This window comes from Cyclopterus lumpus, chromosome 10, assembly GCF_009769545.1.
Source record: "Cyclopterus lumpus isolate fCycLum1 chromosome 10, fCycLum1.pri, whole genome shotgun sequence".
Classification (NCBI taxonomy): Eukaryota; Metazoa; Chordata; class Actinopteri; order Perciformes; family Cyclopteridae; genus Cyclopterus; species Cyclopterus lumpus.
Genome location: NC_046975.1, coordinates 9,259,279 through 9,274,206, shown reverse-complemented (window position 1 = coordinate 9,274,206; position 14,928 = coordinate 9,259,279). Strand labels below are relative to the sequence as shown.

Here is a 14,928-nt window from a genome sequence, read left to right as displayed (position 1 = left end):
GCTGAATAACTTATTGCTTATCAACATATGGACATAAAACAGATTAAGTAATAAGCTTGTTTCTTCTTCACACACACACACACACACACACACACACACAAACACACACACACACAAAGTCAACTGCAACTGTCTTTTACATTTCCATTTTTAAAAAGAAAGAAAATATATTAAACAAATACATTAGACATAACATATACAGTATAAGATGTTGCAGGTTTTTAATGCAAAACTAGTCTGGTATGAGATGGATTGTGAGACATGTGGGACAGACACATAAAAGACTGCATCACTTAATAACACTTTCTATATCTTGCAATTAAATCACAGCAATCATCATTTCATATCGTTCAGAGTGCATCTGTGTGACAGAGGTGTGCGAGTGCATGAGAGGTGGAAAACATTTGCAACTTTTTGTTGTCTGGTGTTGTTGCCACACGAGATAGAAGACATGCCAGGTGCTGAAGAATGCCTTTATATTTAGCGCTTTTACATTATTGCGCACCGCCTGTTTTCAACACACTTTAAATTATTTTTTGCTTCTTCTTGGTGTCGTTAAGATGCATATTTGAAGCGGTTGAAATGATATGAAGAGAGGCTTTCAAACAAAACAGAACCACACTGATACTCTTATCCAGAAATACTCAACACAATACTAGATGACCCCCTGGTCCCCTGATGATCTACCCAGTAAGCTCATTCAGTAGTTCATCCATCTCTGGGTGTGGGGCTGGCAGTTCCTATACTGACCACACGTGGTCGACATTGAGCACGTGGTGTTTCCTCTCGTGCCAGACAACTAGCAGCGACGACCACACGAGCAGGAGCAGCAGTCAGTGAGCCCATCGACTGAGCTGCTCGGAGATGGCGTCCCTTCTGCAGCCGGACAGAGTTGTCTATCTGGTTCGTGGAGAGAAAAGGATCAGAACCCCTTTGTCTCAGCTTTATTTCTGTCGCTACTGCAGTGAGCTACGGTCTCTGGAATGTGTGTCTCACGAGGTACGTGGACGTTTTCACCTTACTAAAGCTAGCTGTTAGCTTCATTTAGTCAGCAGCTACTTTGTTGTTAGCCGGTTTGCTAGTAGCTTTGACAGGTGGGTGGGTCTAGTCCAACCACATACGCGCATTGTATGGCTGAGCCGCTTGTCAATCAAGTCTTTTCCCAACGGTCTCCTCCTCTTATTGGCTACAAGCTATGGTTTAACTTCCGCTGGAGTTGGCGTTATTTCGAGCACAGCATAAATGGGCGAACAAGCTAGCGAGCTAGCTCTTGGTATTCTTTGAGTTGAACGTTTAAGTATTTCCCCAGCTCATACATAAAGAATATGTCCGACAAGTAAAACATATTTTTTACATCATTAGTTCACCCCAGCTCACGTCCTCAATGTCAAAACCCATCTTGTTAACGTGGCTCTCAGTTATGGACACCACACCCAGAGCGCTTCAGATTTTTCACATATTACGATTTCAGATTGTTCCTTGTAAACATGCGACAGCTCACACGAATCTTGTCTCCTGGAAAAAAACATTAATTTTAAGATGTGGATGCGCAGTTTGACTGACTCCTCTCTTGAACCCCTGTTTTGGTAATCAGGTGGACTCCCACTATTGTCCAAGCTGTCTGGAGAACATGCCATCTGCAGAGGCTAAACTTAAAAAGAACAGGTGAGACTCACGTGCCCATGCCTAAAGAGAGCTACACACATAAATACATACACAATATAACACACATGCATGTCTATTCTGACGTATCTGTCTGGTCTCCGTATGTCATAAAAGTAATGTCCATTCATTCCTGATTACCTGTGCTACAGGTGTGCCAATTGTTTTGACTGCCCATGTTGCATGCACACACTGTCTACTCGAGCCACCAACATCCCAGCTCCTCTGCCTGATGATCCGACCAAGACAGCCATGAAGAAGGCCTACTACCTGGCCTGTGGCTTCTGTCGCTGGACCTCCAGGGACGTGGGAATGGCTGACAAATCAGTTGGTGGGTGCAGATATGAACAATGTAGACACGTCAATGTGGTCATATTTGAAGTATTTCCAAAACTTTAAAAACAAGTAAGAAGCATCAACAGTTGCTCATTTATTCAGCACATGTACAAAGCTGTTATCTGTTGTATTGGTTTCTTATGGCTAATTTCTTGTCTCTATTTGTTAACTGCAGCCAGCGGTGGATGGCAGGAGCCAGAGAACCCTCATACTCAGCGGGTAAGTTTCCCCCTGTGGTCATTTATTCTCACAAGTTTCTCACATGCTTCCTGACCATAAAGTACTTATTTTGGAATAGATGTGCCTGTGAATAAGTTACGACAACACATTGCTGGCCAGAGGCAGAAGGTTGCAGAGTTCAGAAAATACGGCACAAACAAATCATCAATGCCCCTTTTTCATTTGATTCATAATTCAAATGGTTAGCTAGCAGTTAAAAAAAATTATTGTACAAAAGTGTTACTTTTAGTGTTTCTCTACATGATGATTGTAGGTGATCATTTATCTGCACATTCTACACGTTAATTGAAAGTTTGTCAGCCCTTGTTACATAAAAGGACATCACATTCTTTGATGTAAAATCACTGTATTTTACAGCTTCCTCTTTTAATTTAAATGTATTCAAACTCCTCAAACTGTTGAGTAACCGAACAATATGTAGTTTTGGAAGACTGAGTGTCTTGTTTTATAATAAAAAAATACAGGAAGCATTGATTAACAGTATCTGAATGCAATGTTTTGTTTCCCTACAGATCAACAAGCTGATCGAGTACTACCAACAGCTGGCCCACAGAGAAAAGCAGGATAGAGATAGGAAGAAGCTGGCCAGGAGACGACAGTGCATGCCTCTGGCGTTCTCGGTACTTTACTTCCTATGAGCCCAATTCAGTCTTTCAAAAAATTCTGTTCCCTTTCAAATGTTGAAACGCTGTTGTCTTATTGTAATCTGTGACAACATTTGCAGGTACTGTTGGAGCAGAATTTAGGATAAAGATTCATTTTATACAGCGGTTTTAACTAAATCTCAATAACATTACCAATGACACATTCAAAGTACGTGCCCTTGGGGATATTATATGATTATCAAATATTTAACAAAAGCAGGAAAGAATAATAAGTTGCTTTTAAGTGTATAGTTGAAGTGCAAGATATACACCGTGTTTATACTCGGGCAGATAAGTATTAAAATGCAATTTATTTGTCGAAACAATTTTTGGGTTCCTTTCAAAAAGTTCTCCATCCACATTGAAATTTCAAAACAACAGAAAAAAAGCCTGCTTAATCTGTCTGAAAGGTCAAAACGGAGCTTGTTGGCACAAGGCTTTACACCTGCATTCTTTTTACAATTTTAACATCCAATAATGCAAACCAGTCTTTCCTGTTGTGTATTATAAACGTTCCAAGACACTTAAGCTGCTATGTCCTGCAGTTGTTTTCCATCACTGATGCATTTCTGTTGCTGTTGCATGTCACCAAATGCCACTAATGTTTGCTGAATTGCTTTTGTTTCACCTGGTTCTTTATTCTCTCCTTTTTCTTTGCTTATGCACTCTGATATTTTGGTTTTTGCCCCCCAGCAACACACTATTCATGTGGTGGTGAGTTGTATTTTTCACAACTTGGATAGTCTCATCTTTACAGTAGCCCTGTCTTCATCTCTCTTCCTATGTAACTGAGTAACCTCACAGATCACATGACTATCTCCTTGGGTAATCACGACTGAGATCCAAACAATGGGAGCCTTTGTGTTTGTAAGAGGGAGAGAATAAATGAAAGACTTTGTTTAAGTCTGTGTAACCAGATAACAATATTTTCATACTAATTAAGTCTGTCCGAGTTGATTCTCTCCCACTGTCCTGGGCAGAAAGGCTCCCGTTATGGTCTCTTACCACAAGACAAATGGAATTGTTTTGGTTTTATTTATTGTTCATTTAAATGACAAATACCATTTTATTTCCATTTTAGTTTTTTAAAGTTGTCATAAACTCTTGTTAAAAGTAGTCATGAAGAAAATTATTGTAGATTATGTAATTTCATAAAATGTCTTTAGCTCTTCTTTTTTTACTCTGTAAAATGTCTGATCTTGTTTTTCCCCTACTAAATTCACTCAGGAAAAATATGGCCTTGGAACCAGACTGCAGAGGCAGAGGTCTGGAGCTCCCATATCAAGCCTGTCTGGCCTTTCGTGAGTGGTCTTTCTATCATATGCAGGGAATTTATTTGATCCACACAAGGAAATTTTTTTTTCATATTTGAACTACACGCATATTATTGGTGACTTGGATGAATTGACTTCTTACCATCCAGCAGCGATTGTTTCATTAATTTCAGTGTGGCATGAAAATCAATTTTGAGCCTTGAAACTTGGCTTGAGGTAAATGGGAATCCATCACAGTGAACGGCGCTTCAACCTTATTTTTTCTCAAAGTGCCTTCATCACCTTGTAGTAATGCAGTTGAGAGCGATCACCATTTTTATATTAAACCAGAAAAGGACCCTGCTTTATGTCTGAAAACAAATTGGCTGACAAAAGGCACTGTATTGACAAAGTATGCTGTCAGATCTAAGAGAAACATGTACAACAGGCTAAAACCATGAACATATTTATGCAGATTTGGTATCTTGTCTCAAAAGGTTACTCGTTCAGTAGCCAGGTCTAAAATCTCAGCTGACAAAGGGTCTTTTTTCTCAACTTTGACCGTGACAAAAAATGTAATGGTGCTGCTGGACCTTAAGTAGTGTGTGTCAAGTCTTAGCAAGTTTCAGAAACCAGTGGCTACAAGAAAGTACAAACAAAGTTTAAAGCCTTACTTTACGCTGAGAAAATGCTCAGTGGCAATGTGAGATATACGTAGGTTATTTGTAGTTAATGTGCTAAAACTTCCAACGTCTCCTTTACTGTCAATAAATGTGTTGTTACATGTATGCGATCAGAGTGGTGTAAACATTAGAACATCTCACTATTCTTTACTGCTTTCAGTTTAAATTCAATAGCTTCGTTATAAGAGATGCAGCAGATTGTTGATGGCAGTATTTGGGTAACTTCACCAGCCTAAAAGAGGGTGAGGACCAGAAGGAGATCACCATCGAGCCTGCCCAGGCCCTTGATGAAGTGGAACCTCTGCCTGAAGATTGTTACACCAGACCCATCAGCCTACCGGAGGGTAAGAGTTGGTTTGGAGCTCACTAGACACCACTGATCATGTTTGTCTTTCTAATTGAGATGGAGTTGAAGATGAGCTTTCTTGTGTCCTTCCAGTGACCACACTGCGCCAGCGGCTTCTGCAGCCTGACTTCCAGCCTGCTGGGGCGTCTCAGCTCCACCCCAGACACAAACACCTCCTGATGAAGCGCTCACTGCGCTGCAGGGTCAGTACCACTGCACACTTTTATTCTGCCGTATCGATTTTAAAAGGCTGATCACATTTACATAATCATTTTCTTTGTTTTGTTTCCTCCTCCAGAAATGTGAGCACAACTTGAGCAAGCCAGAATTTAATCCTACTTCAATCAAGTTTAAAATACAGTTGGTGGCTGTGTGAGTATTGGCCATCAGATGTGTCTTCATGATGAATGAATAAATACAAACTCATGTTCAGGAAATTATCCATGCAAAAGTAGCTTAATCTTAAACACATTTAAAATAAAAATCTCCCCAAAATATATACAATCTAAAAGGGTGTCCTGGAAAATGAATCGATGGACTCATTTGGAGCAATCTATCCCGTACACATAGCATGCTGTTCTCAGGGGCTCATCAGGAGTTCATGTGGTTGGATGCTGTATTTGAGTGTAACCTTGTACTGATTGTTCCTCCCACAGGAGTTACATCCCTGAAGTGAGAATTATGTCCATTCCAAATCTCCGGAACATGAAGGTCAGTGTGTGCACTGGTTCGGACATGTTCAGTGTATTATATTTGACATGTTTTACTGTCCTTAAAACATGTCTAACGACGGTTAGAGGCGAGGTATTGTGTTTTCTGACGAGGTTGTGACACTAAGGAAACACTGCATCTCTTGTACTTGTACTCAACCTGATGCCTAGAGATCAAAGTACTAATACAAGAGGCGGTTAAAAAGAAAAGGCTCAAATGCACTTGGCGTCCCTCATAACCTGCTTGCTGCAAGCATCCCAAACAGGACAAAACTTAGTTCTAATATGTTTGAATAAAAATGGTCTACTCTAAGTTATGGTGCTATTTTAGAGATTAAAACAAGACCAGATCTAAAAGGGAACTCAATCAGCTCTGAAAGATAAGGTGGGTTAAACCTGAGTATCCTGTGTATTTAGGAGAGCCAAGTGCTGCTGACTCTGACCAACCCTGTGGAGAACATCACCCATGTCACACTGGCTGCTTGTGAGGACGAAGACCCTGACGACATCAACAGCACAGCTAAGGTATTTAACAGTATTTTCTTTAAATAAACTGTTTTCACTAAAGTGTCGGACAGTTTCAACAGGTGTAAATGGGTGTTGAACACTCCTTACTGTCAACCATTGCCAAACATTAACACTTCTAATTAAACAGTAATAGTGTAAATTCTTCTCTCATGACAATCCTGTAAGGAATAATAAACCAACTCTGCAGCTCAGATATTTTTAGACTGAGCTGAAAAGTGGTCGGAAACATTTCAGTTGGGATGATAATTTAGTTCCACGTTGCCGGCTGGGTACACAGCTTGTTTAAGAGTAATTCTGCCACACATGGTGGCCACACGTCAATGAATGGAGCTTTTACTGCCTCATGGCTCAGTATATGAATTTTGTGCATAGTCACATATTGTGGCAATTGTTGCCACCTGCCTACTCTACTAAATGTTGCACATTATATCAAGCAGTATTTCTGCGTGCAGGGCGGTCTGTTCATTCACACCCCGCCTGTTCCATATGTGGTCGGTCGCCTTAATCATCATCTTATATGCAGAGCAGTTGGGTCCCATTTTTACCTCCATCTGTCAGCTGTTACAAGCACAGCTCAGTGCCGTGTTCCCGTGGTAAACGGTCTGCTGAGCCGCCAGTAGCTGCTGAGAGCTTCTCGGTGACTACAGGCGGTTTGTCTTGGCCTCTTTAACGATGAAGTCATGGGCCAGACTGGGTAAGGAAGAGCTCCTGGCCAAAACGGACAGTCTTCATGACCCATTTCCTTTCACATTGTGGCCAAACAGAGTGCTTTTCTGCCATTCTGCTTGATCTGATATTGAAACACCTGGAGGGCAGCGAGCCAAGCTTGGTTGATTTCATGGTCCAGCTCTTTCCATATATCGTTGCTTATGTGTTGTATTGTAGTATGTGTCTGTTTGCTGATGACTCTTAAAGGCACAATATACTCATTGTACAGGTAAATGTGATCCAAAGTAATCCCCCCCCTCCTCTCACACATAGCAAAAGTATGACTGACATTTCTGAGCAATTGCATATGGATGCCTGAGACAATATTTTGGTATCGGAAGCATTTTTGTTTTTTAAACCGAGAAGTATTGACCAATCACGTTTGAGCAGATGAATGCAGATAAACAGTCCTCCCGTTATCTCTCAAGTGAAACTCCAGTCTGTTGTGACGCGGCGTAGATATCCGCTGGCTACACCGGAACCCCACAATGGAGCCCCTCGCCACCCAGGTGCTTATCTGTCGATGGGTTCAGAGATTGGTGTAAATATAAATTAGTTGTTTTCAATTTGGGTTTTTGGAACACCTTCACATGAAGTCTGCAAGGGGCAGCGACACTTTAAAGAGCTGCAGGTGGTGCTTTTATAAGCGTAAAGTTGGAACCTGCCGTAAAGCAGTCAGTCATCGAGCCCCAAGCTGTTGTCAGAGGGACTCGGAAGAAACGGACCACAGCCAAAATGGTAAAGTGAATATTTTGTTTTTTATTATGGCCGTAGCATAAACGCTTATTTCGTGTTTGTGCAAATTGCTGTACATCTGCTTGTTTTAGTGCTGGTCTCTTGATAAAAGCCCAGTGGGCTCTGATTGGTCAGCGTTCCTGTCTCCCGCCTCTGCTCTGTCGCTGTATTTCACAGCATCAATGCAGCCAGGGACTCGCTGCGTGCGCCAATTACACAGTTTATCGTTTCTATCGGAGACATCACAACCGTACTTAAGTCCTGACGGATGGGAAAGCTCAGTTTCTGAATACAGGCTGTCTTCAGTTCTCCCTAGATTGAGCAAAACATATAATTACCCTGTTAAAAAGTCTTCAGTTGACTTGGTCTCTTTTCCCTCTTTTGAAAAAGAATCCAGAATCTATGAATATGCAAATATTGTTCACTTTAAAATTCACAAAATGACACTCGTGCATACAGCACACGTCCTAAAGCACACATACTCCTCCAACAAATACATTTTAAAACAGCCCTCTGGTGACAAACTGCACGTTCATCATTCTGCACACTGAAGGTCAAACTTCCAAGTGAAGCAGCGACACACCTTTTTGAGTTGAGGGGGATTGTTTTCCCCAAAACACACAAATTGACGTTTGCGTGCTTCAAAACGGAGAACATTTATGATGTTTAAAAACTAAGTTGACTCCTCCAATAGTCTGAAAGTCACTGAATGTTGAACTGTAACCTTTTTATTTTATTCTTTTAGATTATGGTACCAAGCAAAGAACTGGTCTTGGCAGGAAAGGATGCTGCTGCTGAGTACGATGAACTGGCTGAACCCCAGGACTTTCAGGATGACCCAGAGTAAGTACACACACATACATACACACACATACACACACATACACGCACACACACGGACGGCTGAAATGACGCCCCCTGCTGACGTAACACATGGCGATCGGCCATTGAACACTCAATTATCTGTGCATCCGACACACAGAGAATTGATAGTGTGAAGTAACTCTTGGCCCTCTGTTCTTTCCACAGTGTTGTTGCCTTCAGGAAATCCAACAAGATTGGTTTCTTCATCAAAGTGATCCCTCAGAAAGAAGAGGATGCGGATGTCACTGTTTCATTTAAGATCCGACACGACTTCCGCAACCTCGCAGCTCCGGCCAGGCAGAACGAGGAGGCAGGCGACGTCGTCGCTGAGGCCATTTGGCTCACGCACCATGTGGAGCTGAGGCTGGGACCACTCGCTCCCTGAACATGCAGACTCTGTTTGCTACCAAACTGTCCCAGTGTTGAGTTCTCTGAACTCATTTCTGTGGGATGAATTTAATTTAAACATGATTTCTGATTCTGCTTATTGTAATGTTAGAACTATTTGTGATCTTCTCTGCATACAGCTGTTCCAGAGCTTGAGCTTAAGTTGCAGCACCATCGTGGATAGCCCACTTTATAAAACTACCTGGAACTGTGACTGACTGGCAGGGTTACTTTGTTACTTTTTGTTTATCAAAATATCCCTATATACTGTATTTGACTGATTGTCATTCTCCTCAGCTTAAACACTACACCACCTGACATTAAAAAGCACTTTTAATGTGAAACAGAACTTTATGTAAACACACTGCCATTCAAACGTTTGGAGTCGCCTCTTGAGTTGATGGGTTTCCTCTTTCCATCAATATTGAGTGTAATGCAGATATCAAATCTATTATTTACTTTGATAGTATGTTTGGCCAAAAGAAGTGCTAAGTGTTAACGGACTAAGACCGTTTGGCTGCTGTCTCTACAGTGTTACCTGCCGGGGGAGAATACTGTTGTGTTGAGAATACCCAATAAGTCCCAAATTTGAGTTTGTACAAAAAATTAGCCATTTAAAAAAAGAAAAGAAAAACAACAACAACATTGTTTTGATTTAAAACCTCTACTCATTTGCTCGATTGTGAAAAAGGTTTTATTTTCTTAAATTGCAAAGCAGGCAAAGTATTTTTTTTGTCTTATTCCATGTGTCAGCTGTGGATTTCTTTTTTAAATTATATTGTAATAATGATACATGTAAAACAATAACAGTTTATGTTCAATGAGTGAGTTGATATACGTTAACATAACATTGTGAGTATAAAACGTTGGAGAATAAATGAGCAGAATCAGAAATCATAATTGAGAACAGTCCGAACAAGTCCCCGCTATGCAGCACACTGTATATGCTCAGCTTATGTATCCTCATCAACATCTTTTTCAGCAGACTAATATCGTATTAACTCGCATGCTTCAACGATGGCAGATGTGGCTCCCGTGAGACAATGTCATCTCAGTTGGCCCTCGGCTGTTTTCTGAGCAGAAAGCTCCTCCTCGGGTTAAAGGTGATACTTGCCTATCATTTTGCTATCGTCTTAAGTCAAGCAGTAACCTTCACTGGCACGATGGGGAGGGAGTATAAGACGCTCTGCCGATGACATTACAGTACAACGTGTTGATTATTTAAATGTTTTGAGATTATCACTTTTTTTTTCTGATTTAGGAAATGTATCTTCCTGGTTTGTAGAACTCGCTGACCTCTCTGCCAGTGTACTAAATCGTAAGCTGCTGTCATTTTTGGTCCCGAGTGTGTTAGTAAAACAGAGCCTTACAACACAGTTAACCTTCTGCACAGGCTAATAAATTCATGTGATACTGTAACAGTACTCTTGACTTCTTTTGTTGTTGAGGACTGACATGACTTTCTATACAGGCGGGAGTTTTTGTCATAAATTGTGACTGAATGTGTCTGTCGAGCTCTCCCTGTGCGTTTCATTTGCACCACAGGGTGGCGCTGCAGGCAAACAGATTATTTGGGAGAGCGCTTCTGTAATCCATTCCTCAGTGTGATCTTGAATTGCCCTACAAGCTGAAAACGGTATGTCTTGATTATAGTAATGATTGACTGAGAAGGTACAACACTCTGATCCAGACAGAAACATTTGAATAATGAACCAAGCAAAGCCCGATGTGAGCTTTTTCAGGATGTGAGTGGTGAGGATAAATGGTCTATCTGTCAACATTGGGAGTATCTAATAATGGAGTGTGTGTTGCAACAGATAGCATTTTGTCCATAACACATATCGGTCCTGTTCAGTGATGCTTCGCACACATGGGACAGTTTATTGCCTCTGGAAAGGCCGAGCAGATACAAAAATACTGGCCTGTCTGCTGTGTAAACAGACCCACTCTGTCTGGGTAATAAAGCCATGATTTTCTTTTATCTCCGGCAGATATAAACAGCTCAGAGGAGTGGCCAGTGTAAGAGACATACATCACCACAGAATATGAGGTAATAAAGCACTCATGGGGTGAGGCTGTACCACTGAAGTGGCCCAGACTCCCACTCCAAGCACCCGCCGATAGCAGCAGCATCTGACTTGGAGAGCCCAGCAGTGGTGTGCTATATACCTGCACTGGGCGGTTGCTTCCTGCTTCAGATATCACATTTTATTAAAAAAAAAAAATGAATGCTTGCTAAGCTAAATTTGTATATATAGTCTTGGCCATGATTTAATTCAGACAAACATGGAAGACTCATCGAAAATGACTGGGTTGCAGATGGCCTTGAACGATCCCCCCAAAAACACTGTCTGGAAGACACATTCTGGATTCCTCTGGTCTGGATAATATTTTCCTGGATCAAGGCTCAATTATTTCATGCTCAGCAACAGCGTGATCTTATTTGTAGAACCTCATACTGTAAACAGCAGAGAAATCTGACCTGTGACCGTGGTACGCGGATTAGAAATTAATATCGTGGCCCTCCAGCCGTGTCGAGTAAGCAAGTGGGTTAGTCAAGGGCTTTCATGTCCTTCCTCTTCCTCTGTTTTCCCTCTTTTGAAGACTAACATCTTTATTTATAAAGACAGGCCCGGCCAGCCTTGACCAGATGAAAAAATTCCTCACTGAATTACTAGTCTGACTGCACCCAGGACGTTTCCACAACTACGTCATTGCCCCAAACCGCGAATAACTCCACAGAAGAAGCATGACAGAAACAAGCAAATAGAGGAGAACAACTACAACTTAACAGAGGCAATAAATTCCCTCCATCTCATAAAAACATGGCATCTAGAAGCCTGGACAACTATCACTTCTCTCTGTATTATTACCCCTGTGCAGTGCTCCAGTACATATGAGCATTATAATGTGCATTCTGCATTATATATGTCAAGTGCATAGATATTAAATGGCATGCAAACTCCTGCACGCTATCTAATTTGCAAAAATACATCTCGACCTTCAATCCTTAGAGGAGTCTCTATTTTATCCTGCTTGTGGACCAGAATAGTTTGTGTATGTCCTGTCTCTGAGAAGGAGAAGCACAACAAGACCCAAGAGCTCTTTTTACTCACTTCCCCCTTTTTCTAGGCTGGGCAGTAGGCCTGGAGGTGGTGTGAGTGATTAATCGCCTGCTTCATTTTATGCTCACCAGACCATCATCTAGTTAATTAGAGGTAATAGATGATGTCTACCATGATGAATAACTGTACACATGTGGGCTTCCAAAGCTGGGTAAGCCAAACCTGAGAAACATTAGCTTTTTAGGAAGAACCCCCCCCCCCCCCTGCCCCTTCTTCCACGACACTCCTTTTGTCATTTTCTATCCATCTCCCTCCATTTCCTCTCGCTTTCATTCAGTCTGTTTTCAGGCGGCTGGAGGTTAGTTGGAATGTTGACTTTGGACGTCTGGTTGAAAAAGATCGCTCTGAGAAAGCAGCTGACCCTTGACACCCGCTCTGAGCCCCCGTCAGACACACAGGGGCTGCTGGCCCGCTCTGAGCTTTCATTTATTATTTGCTCAATTGCTCACCGGGTGCATTACGTGTGTTCGGGCTCAAGTGTGTCAGCACCCCGAGCCAAGGCCAGTGCCACAGATTGGAGCCCCGGGGGGAGGGGGGGTCACTGTTGCCATTGGAAGGCTGGGAGGCTGCTGTTGGCTCCACATCTTCCCACTCAATGGAGAGACCAGAGTAGATATCAAATCAGACTTAATCAGGATTAGTGTAGTTTAGTGAATATATTCGATAGCCCCATTTGCCACCATATGGTACTCTGTAATTCGGTCACAGTGTTCTTTGCAAACCTTAAGAGCAAAGTCGGAACAGTTGTGATCCCACAGAAATCTGCCCAAAAAAAAAGTTTTCTCAGGCCAGTGCCCGGCCTGAGTTGACGTAGTAAAGAGCGGAGATGAAGCTTGGCTTAGCATGAAGACCAGAAACAGTAAAACGGCTTCTTTTAAATGAGATATAATGTGAGAATTAGTGAGTTGTAGATGTGCTGGTAGTTGAATTATTATTATTTTTTAACAATTAGACACAGCCAGTCGAGTCGACCTGTTTCCGGTCATTATGCTAAGATTAGCCAAGCGGCTGCTGGCTGTAGTTTAATGTTCAGCTTTCAGATATACAATAGTGGTATCTCTCGTGTCTGAAAGCATATAAGTGAGTTTCCCAAATTGAATAAGAGGTGATTTTCAATGGCGTGGTTCATGGTTGCAGAGTTGTGTTGACGCCTTGAGGATCCACTTGAGCATGACGTCAGAACCACACCTAGGCCCGAACTTTCCAAAATACTGTTGGGTCTCTTTGCAGAGACGTGTAAAATATTTCACCCTGCATCCAGAATCCTTTTATTTGCTGATATCAGCAAAAAGAGACGAGCTTGAGTTCCTCTGACATTTACAGAAAAGAGTCATGCATCTCTGCACCTGCCACACTAAGATCTTAGTTCAGTGATAATCAGCACACGATAATCCTCTGTGGTCTACAAGTATCAACCCAAACAAGGTTCATAAACTGCCCAAATTAATCACATAAAATTCACAAAAACACAACAATTCAGCCACACTCCAGCAATAATGCAAGTTCAATTAGGGCAACACTCGTAATAGAAGCACTATTGTTGTCTCATTGGGGACGGTATATAGCCGGAGGCATGTTGGTAAGCTAAGCCCCATTAGGTCTTGCTGAAAGTGTGCTGTCAGCTAAGAGCTTGTGGATAGATGCTGAAGACAGTGGCGTCTGGCGTCCGCTGTGCAGCTGTCCCAAACCCACGATAGCCCAGCCCATCATGACCCACCAACACACAACACATACTGTGGGGCCTTAATCCAGATCCAGTATACACTCACACACAAGTTACCATCACTGAGCAGTGCCGTATTTCCCCCAGGAGAGGCTAAGTTAAATCGATGTCGGAAATCAATGAGAGCTTTATTGGATTTACCGTGCAGGAATATGAAATGTCAAACTGTAGATGTGGATTTGTTGTGGACTCTATCAGTGGCACATTTCACAGACTGAAGAGGTCCGCCGCTGTAGTTGAACCTGAGATGTATACAGCAACAAAGCTTTTCTTTCCAGTGTGTTTTTACGAGCATGAGCATGGTTTACTTTATGATTATACTCTGTTTTGTACATGGGAGATATTTATGATGTATGAGATGTATGAAGAAGCTTCCCATCAAGGCATCCCAAAATAACTCCTTCTTGTGGAATATTGGACACTTTCACCTCTTCAGGCCTTTAAGCAATCCATTAAAAGAAACATTAAGACTAACCTGTGATAAGAGATCACCACGCATAGACTGTGAGTTAGAAGTGGATCTAGTGACTGTGACATATCCATTGGTTTGTTGACAGCCATCTGAAAGCCTTATGTCTGGTATTTCTTGGCAGTTGCCGTCTTGGCTTTTTGCAACCAAACCCGAAACACAGAATTAGACCAAAGGTCTTTAGGCGACTAAAAAGGTTACAATTTACTTTCATGAACTGAAAACACACTGAAAGGTTTTAATAATAATCAATTTAATTTATATATCGCTTTTTAAGGTACTCAAAGAAACTTTACATTCATACACCGTAGACACAGCTACGGGGAGCAATGCAGGGTTAAGTGTCTTGCTCAAGGACACATCGACTAGGGCGGGGAATGAATCGCTAACCCCCTGATTGAAAGATGGACCTGCTAACCACTGACCCACAGTCGCCCCAAGTTCTGAGTTCCAAGACGAAAATGTGGGGAACTCCTGGACCTGACAAAGCTGTGGTAGCGGCCTATCGATCACAT

General features: G+C 41.9%; 1 protein-coding gene across 1 annotated transcript; it reads left to right on the top strand.

The window, feature by feature from the left end:
- Positions 1-793: 793 nt before the first annotated feature.
- Positions 794-10,515, top strand: dctn4 (dynactin 4). The gene is made up of 13 exons (XM_034543531.1): positions 794-999; positions 1,595-1,665; positions 1,815-1,993; positions 2,174-2,217; positions 2,751-2,858; positions 4,110-4,183; positions 5,050-5,162; positions 5,258-5,367; positions 5,463-5,536; positions 5,821-5,875; positions 6,292-6,399; positions 8,591-8,688; positions 8,875-10,515. The coding sequence occupies exons 1-13, from the start codon at positions 865-867 to the stop codon at positions 9,092-9,094; spliced, it is 1,389 nt and encodes a 462-aa protein (XP_034399422.1). The 5' UTR covers positions 794-864; the 3' UTR covers positions 9,095-10,515.
- Positions 10,516-14,928: the final 4,413 nt, after the last annotated feature.

Bases quoted from the DNA above. Each gene is read 5' to 3' on its own strand.
- dctn4 (XM_034543531.1), top strand. From the start codon at position 865: ATGGCGTCCCTTCTGCAGCCGGACAGAGTTGTCTATCTGGTTCGTGGA. The intron at 1,666-1,814 runs GTGAGACTCACG...CCTGTGCTACAG, and splicing joins GCTAAACTTAAAAAGAACAG to GTGTGCCAATTGTTTTGACT. The intron at 5,163-5,257 runs GTAAGAGTTGGT...GTGTCCTTCCAG, and splicing joins ACCCATCAGCCTACCGGAGG to TGACCACACTGCGCCAGCGG.